We start from the raw sequence: 15985 nt of genomic DNA, 5'->3' as shown, positions 1-15985 counted from the left end.
CTCCCTTTCAAAGGAAATCTTGGAACCACCTGCTGCATTTCCTGTAGTCCCTGCTTCAGCTCCGCTCTCCCATGGCTGCTGCCAGAGGCAGGATAAGCTCAGGGCTCCCGGGGGCGTTCGAGACCTCAGGGTGTCAGGAGCCCTGCTGAGGGTCACCGAGGTGGCTGGGACAGAGGAGGGGGGATGGTTTTAGAATGGAGGAGTTTGGAGCACTTTTTTTGCTTTGGGCAAGAGCCCAGTGTGCTCCAGGGCCAAGTGCTGCAGAGCCAAGGCTCGGCTCAGCTCCCTCCATCCCTCCAAGGGGACGGGGAAGATGGGGCCCTGCCAAGGGGGGATCAGCCCTGTCACCCCTTTGGAGGCTGCACGAGGCTGCTCTTGGTGCTCTCTGGCTTTGGATGAGCTTCAGAGGTTCTGGATGAGCTGGGGAATCTTCCCTTGCACTGGGGCCGGTCCAGTGCTTGTGTGCAGGTGCCAGGGTGGCACCGTGCTGTGTGGCTGTATCAACCCCCCGAGGCAGGAGCCTGCAGGAGATGGGGGCTGGAGAGTGGGAATGCCCAGCAGCTGGGGAGGGGGATGTGGGAACTGCCTGGCTCAGCCCCAGCCCCGGCCAAGGATGTGGAGGGCCGGGAGTCGGGCCTGGGAAGCTGCAGGAGGGATGGCAGGAGCTGCCCAGGAGCAGCCCAGGAATAGCCCATCGGTGACCCCGGGGCCGGGCTGCGTCCTGGGCTGGGCTCGGCAATGCCAGACTCGAAGAGGAGGAGCGCTGGGACCCCTGGAAGCTGATGGGTGCAGGGGAGGAGCCGGGATGCGCTCAGATTTCATGGGGTCTCTGCAGCAGCTGAGCAGGGAGGAGCCGGGATGCGCTCAGATTTCAGGGGGTCTCTGCAGGAGCAGAGCCCAGCGGGAATGAAGGCTCGGGGTTGAGAAGCAGGAGCACATCCCCGAGCAGGGATTGCCTCGGGTGGGGGCTGGCAGCTGCAGAGCCCCTGGGGGTGCTGTGGGTGCAGGATGAGCAGGAGACTCTGCTGGGCTCTGTCTGCAGCTCTGGCAGCGCCCCAGCCCTGCTCCACCTGGCTCTGGGTCCACCCTGTCCGGGCTGTGTCCTGGGTGCAAAGGGGCCAGAGCTGTGCTGGAGTACGAGGCTTTATTCCATCGTCCCTGGGAGCCCCATGCCTGTGGCAGCCCACACTGCCACTGTGTAAATGCCCCCAGTTTTAACAGGATACAGAGAGTACAGGGGGAGTTGGAGAAGGGGGCTGTGCCCACCCAGTGTCCATGGGCTGAGCCAGCTGGGCCCTGCTCTGCCCTGCCTGAACCCACCTTTGGCCTCTGGGCTGGCATCCATCACCCCAGGGCAGGTTTGGTCCCTCCAAGGTCTTCCTGTGACCACTGGGCTCACCCAGAGCTGGAATCCTGCAGGGATTGCCAGGGCTGCAGGTGTGAGGAAGTGGGGACTGCGCTGTCCACGAGGGCTGGAGGGGACAAAATCCACACGGGAAGAGGTGCTTGGTCAGCAGCCGTGCTGAGCTCCTGGTCCTGTGCAGCCTGGCTCGGGCACCACGTGCCCCAGTGCCACGTGCCAGGTGTGGTGCCAGGGCTGGGGACTGCTGCGGTGTCACGGTCCTGCCCTTTGCCCTCCCTGTACCCATCACTGCTGCTGCCCCAGGCTTTCCTCTCCCAAACTGCAACTCCTTTGTTCCCTTCCAGAGGCTGACACTGGACCTGCCCCATCCCCACAAGGTGTGCCCCTGTGTCCCGGGGTGCTTCCAGCCCCAGGTCCTGGCACCCACAGCGCTGCCCAAGGTAGCATCAGACTCATGGGTGTCACCCTCCTATGGGGACACTTTGTCTTGCAGTGGCCCTGGTGCCTTTCCTGCTGCAGGGAGCTGTTGGTAGGTGCTGTGCCACCAGGGCTAGGAGGTCCCTCCTTGTGCATGTCCCCTGTAGGCCCTTGGAGACCCTTCCTGGCTGACAGCTGGAGGGTGGCACCGAGCACAGCAGGGCCCTGCGGGCACCACCCCTGTGTCTTTCTTGGCTCATCCCTCACCACAAGGGACAACACAGCCATAAGAACCCTGTGCCACCCCGGGCCATTGGCCGCTGTCCAGGGGCAGGTGGGAGCAGAGGGGGTGTCACAGGTCGAGCCGGAAGGCCCCGAAGTAACTGGCGGCTGCGTCACTGGAGTCGATGGCCAGGGAGGAGACGGAGACGAAGAGCTCGTCACCGGCCTTGAGCTCGAAGAGTCCGCCCTGGTAGAGCGCGTGGAGCCCGTAGTCAGCCTCGGGCGCCCAGCACTTGGTGCCCACGCCCTTGAGCAGCAGCACGGGCGGGCTGTGGGCCGGCTGCCACTGGATGCACTGCACCAGCTGCGGGCCCGAGTCGCGGCCGGCGCCGCGGTAGCGGAAGTAGATCTGCGCGTACACGTAGTACTTGCCCGGCTGCTCCACGCGCAGCCGCCCCGCCCGGTACGTCATGTTCTGCACGTGGGACACCAGGCTGCCGTGCCCCCAGTGCGTGATGGCGTGGCGGCACGACTGGGACAGGTTCCCGGAGCGCTGGGAGCGTCCTGCGGAAGGGGAGAGTCCTGAGGGGAGCGACCCGACACGGTCACACCAGGGGACGGGGTGGCTCTGACTCCTTCCCACTCATCCAGCTCGGAGGGCTGGAGCTTGGTGGTCTTGCAGTGAACAGGAGACACCTCTCCCCATCAGCCGCCCAACCGTCCCGGTCCCCTGCCCTTTGATCTCTCTCGTTCCCATCTTGGAGACCCAGCAGTGCCCAGAGGGGTTCCCCAACTCACCATCCTGAGCCAGGCTCTGTGGGCGGAGGGTGAGATGTGCTGAGGGTTTCCCAGCTGTTTTGGGAGGAAGCTGCCCCTCTGAGGTGTTGAAGTAGTTCCTCCAGGCCTCTGCAGGAAAGGGACAGATGCCGTAAGGACAGCGTGGGGCCACCCGGCCCCATGCCAGCAGGGCAGGGAATGCCCCACTGACCCACCAGAGCAAAAGGTTATTGAGGGATGGAAAAGTCTTGTCAATCATCAACCAACACATCTGTGAGTACCATGGCCCTGCTTCCCCAGCCTCTGGACAAATGGACGTGGCTGTCCCCCAGCCCATTCCCAGAACGTGTGCCTGTCATGGCAAGTGACAATCCTGGCTCCCCCCTCTCCTGCCCCAGCTTACAGCACCAGAGTTTGCCCCAGGAGTGACTGCCCCGGCCACCCCCTGCCGGCCTCCTGGGATCCCAGCTCCCCTGGATCACAGCTCTCCTGGATCACAACTCCCTGGATCACAGCTCCCACAGATCCCAGCTCCCATAGGTCACAGCTCCCACAGATCCCAGCTCCCTGGATCACAGCTCCCATAGGTCACAGCTCCCTGGATCCCAGCTCTCCTGGATCACAGCTTCCATGGATCCCAGCTCTCCTGGATCACAGCTTCCATGGATCCCAGCTCCCTGGGTCACAGTTTCCATGGATCACAGCTCCAAAGGGTCAGGCTCTGGCCCAGGAGGGACTCACCCTTCACAGCGTTCCTGCGGATGATGTTCTCGGTCACCTGTGCCACAGAGAAGACAAAGTTCCCTGGTTAAAGGTGACACAGGGGTTCCCCATGCCTGAGCTCCTACTCCAAGCCTCCATCACCTTCCCTGTCACGCTGTCTCTGGGCCCTGCCACCTCCTCCCCGTGAAGGGCTTGAGTCCTACTCCCACCTTGAACCATCCTGGCTATTCCTCCCTCCCACTGCTCTGGTGAGGCGGATGGAGAAACTGAGGCACGGGGACAACCAGGAGCTCCCCATCCGCCCCCGGTCCCGGGCTCACCGTGGCCACATAGGCTTTGATGGTGCTGGCCAGCTTGAGGCAGCCCTGGCTGCTGCTCAGCTTCTCCAGGCTGGAGCCCTCGGGCTGCTGATTGAGCGCCTGCAGACACCGCAGCTCCTCCGCGCTGCCCGGAGCCTGGGACTTCAGCTGGGACGGAAACAGAGCGTGATGGCAAACGGGGACAGAGCAGCCGGGATCCTGCTGGGGTGTGAGCAGGGGGCAGCCGCCTTCAGCCCTGCTCCTCCAGCACCCGGGCGCTCAGAGAACAACGGGGATATTGGGATCAGTCCAGCCTCTGTGTGCACAGCACAGCGCTGTGAGGTCAGATTGGAAGGATCTGGGTTCATCTCTGCCCTCCCGGTCCCCGGGCCGGCCCTGCCCCGGCCATTCCCGGCTGCAGGGCTCGCAGGCTGTTCCTGCTCACCCCTGCCGGCCCAGGTGGCAGCGCATTCCCCCGGGATGGGGCCGTTCCCGTGGGGTGCCCGCGGCGGGAGCCCGCCCGCGGAACCGGGACCGGCCCGGCACGGGGAGCTGCTGAAGCGGCTCCAGAGAAAACCACGGAGATGTTCCGAGGGCGGGAGTCCCTCTGCCCGGGAGCCAGGCTGGGAGAGCTGGGGGTGTTCACCTGGAGACGGCTCCAGGCAGAGCTCAGAGCCCGTCCCAGGGCCTGAAGGGGCTCCAGGATACAGACTCCCTACTCCCAGCACAGATCCACTGACCGGCCGCGGAAATTAGCCCAAATTGTTCCACTACAGTGGTTTTCTCCTCCCCCCGCCTCTTCCTTGGGGCTGTGTCTCCCCGTTCCCCTCCTCTCCCCGCCTTTCATGTAAATGCCTCACAGCGGGACCTCATGTGACCCGGGCATGGAGACAAAGGCCGAAGGAGGGCCGGAGCCCACTCCGAAGGATGCTCCGCTGGATTCAGACAGGCTGTTTACTCCCCCTGCATCCGTGGCAGGGCTTTTCCTTCTTCCCTGGCTCTGGTGTGTTTTGTGGAATGTCTGGCACTGCAGGACCCTTTTTTTTTTTTCTTGCCGCGCCCTCAGGGATGAGGGCGGCTTCCAGGGAGCTGCTGCCAGCCCCGAATTTCCCTCTACTCCTGGATCTCCTGACTGGCGTTTCCCTCCCTCTGCTGAGGGGTTGTTGTGGGTCGGAATCACAGCTGAGGGGAGGGGCTGGCGAGGCTGTTGAAAGGATCAGACCGTCACGGCCAAGTTTGGGAGTGGTTTTGCCCGACTGATCCCGGGGGAGGTGGGAATGGCGGGATCCCAGCACAGTTGGTGGGGCTGGACTGAAGCAAGCAAAGAGCTGCTGGAATGGGGCTGCCAGCATCTCACAAAGGGGGTGAGGAGGATTTGGGAGTCCTGGAGTGTAGGGGAGATGGGAATGGGAGGAGGGAGAGATGAAGCCAAAACCAGGGGTCAGTAGGGCCTGAAGCCCAGGGGAGTCCCCACGCACTCCCATCTGCGGCTGGAGACTGCGATGGGATCGCAGTGCAAACCTCAGCTCCAGGCGGGCCCAGGACAAAGGCGCCGTCTCTCCACATCTGCATCGGCGACAGTGCCCACCCCTCCGCCCCCGCCTGCACAGCTGGATCTGCAGCTCCGGGCGGAGCTCGGCCAACGTCCACCCCCAATCCACATCTGGACGCGCGGCTCCCTGTGGAGCTGGGGCAGTGCCCACCCCCCAATCCACATCTGGACCCGCGGGGCAGTGCCCACCCCCCAGTCCACATCTGGACCCGCGACTCCCTGGGGCGCTGGGGCAGTGCCCACCCCCCAGTTCACATCTGGACCCGCGGGGCAGTGCCCACCCCCCAGTCCACATCTGGACCCGCGACTCCCTGGGGCGCTGGGGCAGTGTCCACCCCCCAATCCACATCTGGATCCGCGGGGCAGTGCCCGCCCCGCAGCCCGCAGCTGGACCCGCGGCTCCCTGGGGCCCCGGTCGCTGCCGTGCCCGGCGGGCAGAGGCGAGGGCCGGGAGCGGGCAGAGCCCTCCCGCAGCCGCCGGGACTCCCGGGGCCGCAGCCCCGCTCCGGTCCCGGGACAAAGCTCACCTTGGAGATGGCCATGGTGAAGTAGACGAAGAGGCCGGTGGTGGAGGCGATCTGCAGCGCCAGGATAGCCATGACGGCCACGCTGCCCCACAGCGGCCCGCACCGCCGCCGCCGCTGCCCCCGCGCCGCACCGGGGCCGCCGTCCGGAGCGGCAGCGGCACCGGGACAGTGACCGGGAGCGGGCCCGGCAGCGGCGCCCTCGGTCAGCATGGGAGTGTCGGAGCCGCCGCTGTCGGAGCGCAGGTACTGCCCGGGCGGGTGCGGGGCCATGGCCGGCCCGGTCCCGGTCCCGCTGCCCCGGGCGCGAGCGCGGCGGGACGGACGGACGGACGGACGGGGCGTGGCTGGGGGCGTGGCCTGTGGCAGAAGGGGCGGGGTCTCCCGTGGCCACCGGGGGGACGCCGGGGGCGATGGTGGCGCCGGGACTGCGGCTCGGGAGGCAGCGGGGCCGCGGGGACGCTGCGTGTCCCCAAAGAGCCCCGGAGTGTCACTTCACGGGGACATAGAGACAGAACACAGGGAATGGCTTCACTCTGCCAGAGGGCAGGGATGGATGGGATATTGGGAATTGGGAATTGTTCCCTGGCAGGGTGGGCAGGCCCTGGCACAGGTGCCCAGAGCAGCTGGGGCTGCCCCTGGATCCCTGGCAGTGCCCAAGGCCAGACTGGACACTGGGGCTGGAGCAGCCTGGACAGTGGGAGGTGTCCCTGCCATGGCAGGGGTGGCACTGGGTGTGCTTTAAAGTCCCTTCCCACCCAAGCCATTCCATGATTTATGAATATGCTTCATACCACCATCACAGGACAGTGTGGGAGCTGCTGGGGTGACCCCAGGGGAGAAGACCCCGGGGCTGAGAACAGAGGGTCTTAGGGCTGGAGGACACAACCAGAGCCAGTTTTTGGTGACAGGGTTCACATCAACTCTGGCCACCAGCAAAGGCTCAGAGATGTGCAGGTTTGCAGGACAGGGGGGCAAGAGCTGCTGAGCATCTCCTGGAGGCCTTGCTGGGGGGGCCGTGCCCACTCTGCCCTCCTGGAGCGGGCACAGGGCTGCCCATCCCTGCTGAGCCCCAGGCTCTGTCCTGCTGCTGGGTCACATTCCCACTGCTCCACAAGAGAAACGTGGAGCAGGTTGAAAGCAGGAAGGTGGGACAAGCTGCTGCTCCCTGGCGCTGCCGTGGCGGCTCCGTGCTCAGGTGAGTCTGTGGCTCCAGGTGCTGTTACCTGTGAAATGAAAGTGAGACCTGAGAAAGCACAGGAGCACTGGTGTCCCTGCAGAAACACTCCCTCCTGTCCTGCTGGGCCCTGGGGAGGGTGGTGGCCTCAGCCCAGACCCCAGGCAGCTCAGCAGCCCCCAGACCATCATGGAGGTGGCTGCCCCGTGGGCTGTCCCCTCCCCAGGACGCCTGACCCTGCAGTGTCCCCAGAAACACCATGAAGCCGAGGCTCAGAGCACGGGATCTCCCACCCACCCCAAAGCATCTGCCAGGCTCAGGACTGATTTCCCTGCCTCTCTGCCAGCCCAGTGCCAGAGCCCCATCCCTGCCCTGGCACAGAGATCTTTCCCCAGGCGAGATGACTTCCATGGAGTCTGGGAGGTGACTGATTATGTCTGAAAAAATCCCCTGATAAATCAACCCTCCTGGTTGTTCTCAGGAAAAGGGCTCAGGACCTGCTGAGCCAGGTGAGGGGGGAAGAGATGCAAAGGGAACATCTGGAGAACAGCTGCCAGCCTGCTCTAGTGGAAGGTGTCCCTGTCCATGGCAGGGGGTGGAATTGGGAATGGGATGGGTTTCAGATCCCTTCCAAACCAAACCATCCCACAATTCTATGATTTGCCATTTGGGGCATAGATGTTTGTGCTGAAGGAACCTGGGACCACTGCTCTGTGTGCTGCTCCATGGGATGGGACAGGAGGGGCAGAGGGAAACCAGGAGCAGGCAGAACACTGGAGCCTGGGGCTGCTCTCTTGGAGAGAGAAGGTTTGTCTGTGAGTCAGGGCAGACCAGAACTGGAACAGTGCAGAGAAAATTGGGTGGGGGCCAGGGGGAAAAGCATGCCTCAATCCTGGCTGAGGAGTTGTTTTTCTCTTCTAATGTTTCCTGGTGTGTGCACTGGGAGAGCCGGGTCAGGCAGAGCCTGGAAATCTGTTTCCTCAGTGCCTGTGGTGCAGAGCAAGTGCAGGGGAGCAGGAGAGGGGGTTTGTTGGGGTTTCCTGGTGCTCTCAGTGAGGCTGGGATGGGGGAAACTCAGCAGGAGATGCCGACACAGACATGGAGCTGCATCTGGGATTTCCCAGCCTGTCCCTTGAATTTGTTTCATCAGGCAGGATGGTGGAACGTGCAATTGTAGTTGTTCTCTGTGTTTCCTGGGATGGCCAAGGCAGACCCCCTGAGCTGGGTCAGTGCAGGATGCTCCTCCCGGGGCGGTCCCAGGGCCGGCTCCTCTCAGCCCAGCCCGGTACTGGCTCCGGCGGCTGATGACTCCAAACAGGGCTGACCACACGGTCCTCCCTCAGGGAACAGCAGCTCCTGCGACGTGAAGTCATCGCGTGCAGCTCAGGAGTGCTGTAACCGCCCTGGAATGTGCCCTCAGATGTTTGTCTTTCGATCAGAACCCATCAGTTCCCGTGCTGAGATGGTTTTTGGGAAAAACCTCTTCCTCATCACACCGCACTTCCAGCGGGAGGCTCAGGCGTCCAACCTCCTCCCTGCAACCCTGGGAGCACCCCAGCCCTTCCCTGGCTGTCTCCTGCCCGTGGGCTGGGGCCAGCGTTTGTTTGTCCCTGTTATCACAGAGGAGGTGGAGACATTCCCTGCCTGCTGGCATCGGAGCTGCTCCAGAGCTGCTGCAGGCTCACACGTGCCAGCTGGAGGGATGGCTGGTCACCCAGGTGGGACAGGACATTGGCTTGGACGGACACAGGCTGATCCTCACAGCCCTTCCTGGCCTCTGGCTGGTGGAGGTTGGGAGCCAAGGCATAGGGAGAGAGGGAAAAGAGGAGCAGAAGGGCTCTGTGGAGACCCAGGGGCACTCCCTGCGCTGCTGGCGGGAGTTTGGCAGGGAAGGGATGGATGGAGGAGCCCCATAAAACCCTGGACCGAGCTTTCCCAGGAGGGATGAGGAGCAGCAGCCTCTGGAACATCCCAAGGCGGGACAGCAGCTCCCGAGACATCCACACCCCGGCCAGGAGCGTCCCCGCACTCCGGCGATGGATGGCAGGCAGTGACAGACACAATGACGGACACAATGACGGACACAATGACAGACACAATGAGAGGCACAATGAGAGGCACAATGAGAGGCACAAGGACAGACACAAGGACAGGCAATGAGAGGCAAGTTCTGCTGCAGCTCCCTCCCTGGGCTGGGCTCCCCGCCCCCAGCAGCTCCGGGCACAGCCGATCTCCTCGCTCCCTCTAGTGGGATTGGGATGGCTGCGTGGGCTCCTGCCTGCCCACACCTGTGTCCCCGTTCCTCCTCCTGATGTCCTCACGGAGAACCTCCCCAGGGGATTTTTTTTTTCCCTGCCACAAAGCCCCCAGCACTTCCCAAGCTGCCCAAGCTCCTGGGGAAAGGATAAAAACATTGTCCCGATGCCGCCTGGAGATTCCGAGGTGAATCTCCTGCAGGAGCAGCGCCCCAGCCGTGTCCCGTCCTTCCCACAGCCCTGCCGGGAGCGGGAAGGGCTGCTCCAGGTTAAAGCCCCGGGTTTTGTGGCCGAGGTGGGATCCTGAGGAGAGGGGACAGCGTGAGGCCATTCCCCCGGTGCCTCCGAGCTGGGATTTGGGGGTTTTACACCGTGACAGGCAGAGGAGGAACGGGAGAGACGGGAGGAGGCAGCACCTTGGGGGGTTCACTGTGTTGGGTTTGGAAGTCCTGTAAAGGGGAGAGGGACGGAGGGGAAGGAGGAACAGAGGAGGAAGGGAGCAAGGGAGAGGAGAAGGAAAGGAGTGGAGGGGAAGGGAAGAAGAGGGGAACGGAGAGGAGGAGAAAGGCGAGAGGAAAACAGAAGAAGAGGAGGAGGAGGAGAAGAGAGAAGAGGAGGTGAGGAGGGAAAGAAAGGGAGGGAGAGGAGGGAAGGGGAGGGGAGGAGAGGGGAAGAGAAGCGGAGCAGGAGGAGGAGAGGAGCAGGGGGCGGAGGGCGGGCAGGCCCCGCGCGGTCCCGCCCAGACGAGCTGCCCCAGGCCGGTGGCGGAGCTGTTCCCCGCGGCCCCGCAGATGTTCCCCGTCCCCCTCCTCCTCCCCCTCCTGCTCGCCCCGGGCAGCGTCGCGGCCGCCCCGGGGGTCACAGGCGAGTGTCAGCCCCGGGGCCGGGGTGGCCGGGACGGGTCGGTCCCGCCCGGGTGCCCGGCTGGGCAGGTCTGCCCCTCTGGGCAGGTCTGGCCGAGCTGGGCCGCGGGGGGGGAGGCGGGCGGGACCCCCTGTCCCCCCCTCATGGAGCCACTCCCGCCTTTGGGGAGCTTTTTCTGGCGCCTGATTTAAGACGCGAAGGCGACTCCAGGCTCGGGCACGCCTTAATCCCGGAGAAAAGCTTTTAGGGGAAGGTCGGGAAGGGACTTGCGGCTTTTCTCGGCTCTCAGCGCGGATTCCCGGCAGGGCCCCGCGGGGGGTGGGGTGTGCCCGGGGGTCCCACAGCTCCGTCTGTGCCCCCTAAAGCAGGAGGCAGCATTTCCATGGCCCTGCTGAAAGATTTGGGGCTGTGGGTGGGTGAAAAGCTCAGCAGAGCCCGGCCAACGCGTGGGCAGGGGGGGATTCAGCCCCTCTGCCCCTCAGCGAGACCCCGGCTGCAGAGCTGCCCCAGCCCTGGGCCCAGCACAGGAGGGACCTGGAGAGAGCCCAGGCGAGGCCACGGAGCTGCTCTGAGGCCCAGAGCCCCTCTGGAGCCATGCTGGGGGAGCTGGGGGCTCAGAGAAGAGAAGGATCCAGGAGAGCCCCTTCCAGGCTCCTCGGAGCCCCTTCCAGGGCCTAAGGGGGCTCTAGGAGAGCTTGGGACAAGGGATGGAGGGGCAGGACAAGGGGACATGCCTTCCCGCTGACAGAGGGCAGGGTAAGATGGGATATTGGGAGAAATTCTTCCTGTGTGGGTTGTGAGGCCCTGGCAGAAGTTTCCCAGAGCAGCTGTAGATGCGCTATCCGTGGCAGTGTTCCAGGCCAGGTTGGACACTTGGGCTTGGAGCAGCCTGGGACAGTGGGAGGTGTCCCTGCCCATGAAACAGAGTGATCTTTAAGTTCCCTTCCAACCCAAACCCTTCCATGATTCATGATTCTATAAATGATTCCCTCCGCGGCTGAGGCAGGAAGGGCTCCTGCAGCACCTCCCAGGTGGATGAGCTGGGGTCCCCGCGGCTGTGGGGTGACTCCTGTTTCTCTTGCAGCCCGCACGCTCGCTCCCTGCTACTCGGCCGACCTGCGCCCGGCCGCGGGCAGCCTGGTGTCGGCCGTGGGCTGCACCGTGCTGCTGACGGCCCCGGCGCTGCGCGGCAGCCGCGCCGTGGCCTGGGAATACCGGGCGGGCTCGGAGGAGGGGGTCATCCTCACCTACGGCTTCCGCCACCCCCCCAACGTGTCCCGGCTCTTCGAGAACCGCGCCACGTTCAACGAGTCCAACCTGTCGCTGCAGGTGGTGCTGCAGCGCGGGGACAGCCGCCTCTACCGCCTCAGGGCCCAGGAGGAGGCCACGGCCTGGTTCCATCTGCGCGTTGTGGGTGAGTGCTGCCGCGGCCAGCCCTGCTCCGTGCCCGGGAGCCGGGATTGCCACGGCTTCGAGCGCTGACGCTGCCTCTGCCTCTCCCAGAGCCGCTGTCCCCGCCACAAATTGTGGGCAACTCCTTGGTGAAGGAAGGAAGCAACACCAAACTGGTTTGCAGCGTGGTGCACGGGACGGCAGACGCCTACTGGTGGAAGAAAAATGGGCAGCCGCTCGTGGAAAGTGAGCGCATCCAGTTTGTGGAGAACACCACGCTCGTCATCCTGCGGGTGTCCATCAGCGACAGCGGCTACTACACCTGCGTGGTGAGCAACGCCGTGAGCCAGAACGAGACCTCCTTCCTGCTCAAGGTCCACCGTGAGTGCATTTCTTCCCCTGCCCGGGAAAAAACAGGGGGACAGCCCCAGAGAAGGGATTCTGTCTCCCTGCCTGTGCTGAGCAGGCAGGTTTGCTGGGAGGCTGTGAGTGGGTTAAATTTGCTCTGGTGCAGAGGCTCTGTGTTGTCCCCTTTGCAGACTCTGCACACGTGGTGCTGCCTGTGGTCATGACCTGTGTCATCATCGGCTTGATCGCAGGTGGGTGCTGGGGCGGGCAGGTGGGTGCTGAGGTGGCTCTGCCTGGTTTCTGGCTGGTGGGTGAAGGGGTCCCATGTGGCACATCCCTGCCAGGACTTGGCTCTCCCACCTGGCATCCCGTGGGCAGGGGCTGGGTTTTGTCACATCTGCTGTGTCCAGCAGTGTGTCCCCAGTCCAAGGAGGTCATGCTGGCCTGCATTGATGATGGTGGTGGTGGGGCTCTGAGCAGCCTGGGCTAGTGGAAGTTCTTCCTGCCCATGGCAGGGGTAGGAGCTGCATGGGCTTTGAAGGTTCCTCCAACCCAAACGGTTCTGGGATTTTCTGATGCTGCTGCTTTGTCCCCAGGTGTCTTTGTCTGGTGCTGGAGAAGGGAGAAGGAGAACAGTGACAACTGGTAAGATGCCTCCAGCCCCCTCTTGGGGTGGCCCCCTTGCTCCAGCCAAAATTTTCTGTCTACAAGCCCAAACTTATCCTTGGCTGGATCCAATGGAGCTGGAGAAATAGGAGAGCTCAGGGTGCTATTCCAGCCTCTCTGGTAAGAGGCTGCTCTCCCACCCTGGAGGCTCAAAGGGTTTGCTGTCTCCTCTGTTTAATCCCAACTCTGGAAATATTCCTGATTCCTCCACCCAGAACCTGACCCTCCTGGTTACCTTAGCTCTGAATAATGGGTGGGATTTGAATACTCCAGAGGTTTCTGGGAAGTGAGTGATCCTTTAGATTTTCTCAGAAATCACTCCTTCTCTGTGACCACAAGCACACTCAGGCTGTTCACTGGAGCTTCCTGGAGGGTGAGGGTAAGGATGGAGAGGATAAGGATGGAAAACCCATCCCATGAGGTGGCAGGTTACAAACAAGGAGCTCTCAAGTCTTGTGCTGCCAGAACCCAGGGAACTCCAGACAGATAAATTGGTCAGGGTAGCTCCTGAAATCTGGAGTAGGGCAGAAGTCCAGACCTCCTGGTGCTGGTGCTGCCAGTGTGGTCCCTGAGCTGGCTGAGGCCCTGGAGGGGTCCAAGTGCCCAGGACATGGCTCACGTGGGGCCCTCTGTCCTTGCAGGTAGAGCTGGGCCAGCCCTGCTGTTGCTCTTCCCTGGTGACCCTGGTGATGGATACTGCTGGGAGTGCCAGGTATCCCATCCCATCCCATCCCATCCCAGCCTCTCCTGGGCTCACCCGGGAAATGTTCAAGCTGCCACAACCTGCAAATATTTTCTTGGAAAACACTGGTTTGGACTATTTCTATGTTGTCCTGCTCTTCCTGTTGTGCATCCCTGGGGAGAGGGATGCACTTGCTCCCTCCCTCCCTCCACCCTCCTGGCTTCCTGCAGAGGCCTCGATGGGCTCTTGGCTCTGGAAAGAGCCACTGGGCAAATCCACAGTCCTGGGGCTGCTGGGAGGTGCTGCAGTGCCAGCCCTGGCTCCCCGGGGCCTCCCGGTGTCCTGCTGTGCCAGGGGTGTGCCGGGGGGCTCAGGGGCTGAGGCTCTGGGCGTCCTGCTCCGTGTGACCCTTGGAGGGAGGAGGAAGGGCAGGACTGTGCTGGGTGTGCAGCTGGCAGAGAATGGAGCAGCAGCAACGGAGTTCAGTTTCTGACAGCAGATCCTAAGGAAATCCTGCAGCTGGCTGAGGTGGGGATGCTCCTGAGCCCATCTCTTCCAGCCCTGGGCTCTGCAGGATCTGGGGATATCCCTGGGGACATCCCCTCCTCTTCCCAGCACCAGTGCTGGTGGAGCTTGTCCTTCCCATTTGCTGCTCGTGCAGGTGACACCAGCCTTGGCCTGGCTAGATGCAGGGAGCCCTGCTCCTGTCCCCTGCTGTCCTGTCCCTCCCCATGCTGCCACTGCAGGGCTCTCCTAGGCTTGGCTGTGGAGGGGATGTCACTCCTTCAGCTGAGCCTGGAGGCAGAGCAGGCATCCCCAGCCTGGAGGGACCTGGGTGCTTTCCCAGGTGCTGGACCCCACTGTTGGTCACCCCGGGACATTTGCACCTCCTTTTAATCTGAGGGGGCAATCCCAGGTCCAGGGCCCTCCCTGAGCCAGTCCTCAGCACCTGTGGAGCAGGCTGGGGGCCTCTCAAAGGCAAACTGGAAAATTCCAGGAGAGATCACAGGGAGATTCAGGGGCTGTTAGCAAGGGGCCATCTCAGCCTTGGGTTTTGTGGAGCCATTAAAGGAAGCAGAGGAGTTTGGGTGAAATAAATGAGATTCCAGCCCTGTTGGAAGCTGCAGGGCAGATTGTCACGTTCTCTGTTGCACTTGAGGGTGTAAAAGGTAGCCACACGTTTTACAAGAAATACTTTTCTAAATGTTTTGGGGAGTTGTCTGTGAATGGTTTTGGAGACTTTGTGTTTTGTTGATGTCTGTTGCTGCTAATAAAGAGTGTGTGTTATCCCAGAGGGTATTGCTGTGATGTTTGGGGTAGCTGGAGCCTGGGGTAGGAATCAGCCCCTGGTGGGACGTGGCTGGTGGCAGAGCTGGGAATGCTGGATTTGTCCTGGTGTCCAGCTCCGGGACATGATCCCTTCCTCTTGAGGACATAATTTATTCCCCTTGTGGGGTTCCTGCACCCCCATCCCCTCCCTCACCTGCTCCTGTGGCAATGACAGCCCGAGGGACTCAGCTGGGGTTAAGAACAGCCCAACAACTCTGCTCCAAATCGGGGTGAGGGTATTTTTAACCTGGCCCCGCTCCCTGAGTCATGGGAGCCTGGCAGCTGCCCTGGCAGTGCCTGGGGAGGAGCTGCCTTCCAAGGAGCTGGGTCAGGGCTGCCCCAGGGGCGCTTTTTGGGGTTCATCTGGGGGCCTTTGGGTGCAGGGCTGTGCTCAGCAGCTGTTTGTGGTTGGGAAAGGCTCCTTTGGGCTGCAGGAAACAGCTGAGTGAGTTGTGACAGCCAGCACAAACAGCCCCTGGCACAGGCTGAGTACGATTTATGGAGTAAATAAATCCCAGAGTGTGTCAGACACCCTGGGATGGACCTGAGGAAGAGCTGTTGACAGCATCCACCTCCTCCCACCCTGGTTTTTGTGCCTTCATGTCCTTCCTCTGCCTTTACTACTGGTAAAGCCAGAATCTATTTCAAGTTACAACAGGGTTACTCCCAGAAAAGTATTTCATGCTACTCCCAGGTATATCTTACACAAATAGCTCTAAATTGTTGTAAATATTAAATAAAGATAAACCAGTGAGAGACTCCTACAGCTGCTGCTAAAGGGGCTTCCCTACTTCAGGCTTTGGTTTTCTGCAGAAAGAAAGGGGGAAATGTGCATTTGTCCCCCTCTGGGTCTGATTTATTATTAAAAAAGGCAGAATCAGGTTAATTTCGTGGACATTTATTATGAAGATGACAGAGGAACCAAAACTGAGACTCCTGAACCCACTAAACCTGGGGGAGGGCTTGGGCTGGCTTGGCCAAGTGAGAGACACCCAAATGGATCTCAGCTGGGATTTGTGTCCTTGGTGCCTGGCTGAGACATTTCCAAGGACCTGGAAGGAAGAGAAGGGGGGACATGCTGAGCATCAAAATTGTTCCCTGGCAGGGTGGGCAGGCCTGGCACAGGTGCCCAGAGCAGCTGTGGCTGCCCCTGGATCCCTGGCAGTGCCCAAGGCCAGGCTGGAGCAGCCTGGGACAGTGGAAGCTGTCCCTGCCAGGGCAGGGGTGGCACTGGATCAGCTTAGAATTCCCTTTCCACCTAAACCATTCTGTTAATCTGTGAATCCAGGAGGAATGAAGGCTTAAAAACTTCAGGTTGAGGCCATAAAGGGGAGTTTTGAATGGGCTCTCAAGTGCTTTGCTGGATGGGGACCCCACCAGAGCCTCCCCCTGAAC

The 15985-nt window shown here is 62.1% G+C and overlaps 2 protein-coding genes across 3 annotated transcripts; one reads left to right on the top strand and one right to left on the bottom strand.

Annotated features, from left to right (window-relative positions):
- Positions 1 to 1290: 1290 nt before the first annotated feature.
- LOC132079894 (tumor necrosis factor ligand superfamily member 10-like) lies at positions 1291 to 6161 on the bottom strand. 2 transcript variants are annotated; one of them, XM_059482760.1, is made up of 6 exons: positions 5881 to 6161; positions 3823 to 3969; positions 3521 to 3557; positions 2801 to 2908; positions 2422 to 2566; positions 1291 to 2249 (listed from the first exon to the last, which is right to left on the bottom strand). In XM_059482760.1, the coding sequence occupies exons 1-6, from the start codon at positions 6148 to 6150 to the stop codon at positions 1649 to 1651; spliced, it is 1308 nt and encodes a 435-aa protein (XP_059338743.1). In that variant the 5' UTR covers positions 6151 to 6161; the 3' UTR covers positions 1291 to 1648. The 2 variants fall into 2 exon arrangements, with proteins under 2 accessions (XP_059338743.1, XP_059338744.1); XM_059482761.1 differs by having other exon boundaries at positions 1890 to 2566.
- A 3314-nt stretch (positions 6162 to 9475) lies between these two features.
- LOC132079860 (uncharacterized) lies at positions 9476 to 13634 on the top strand. Its single transcript, XM_059482690.1, has 8 exons — positions 9476 to 9604; positions 10053 to 10241; positions 10366 to 10426; positions 11258 to 11587; positions 11677 to 11946; positions 12105 to 12164; positions 12510 to 12558; positions 13221 to 13634. The coding sequence occupies exons 1-8, from the start codon at positions 9476 to 9478 to the stop codon at positions 13222 to 13224; spliced, it is 1092 nt and encodes a 363-aa protein (XP_059338673.1). The 3' UTR covers positions 13225 to 13634.
- The last annotated feature ends 2351 nt before the right edge of the window (positions 13635 to 15985 follow it).

The sequence above is a fragment of the Ammospiza nelsoni genome, chromosome 15 (genome assembly GCF_027579445.1).
Source record: "Ammospiza nelsoni isolate bAmmNel1 chromosome 15, bAmmNel1.pri, whole genome shotgun sequence".
Taxonomy (NCBI): Eukaryota; Metazoa; Chordata; class Aves; order Passeriformes; family Passerellidae; genus Ammospiza; species Ammospiza nelsoni.
The sequence above is the reverse complement of the archived record's forward strand: the minus strand, read 5'-3'. Positions and strand labels throughout refer to the sequence as shown.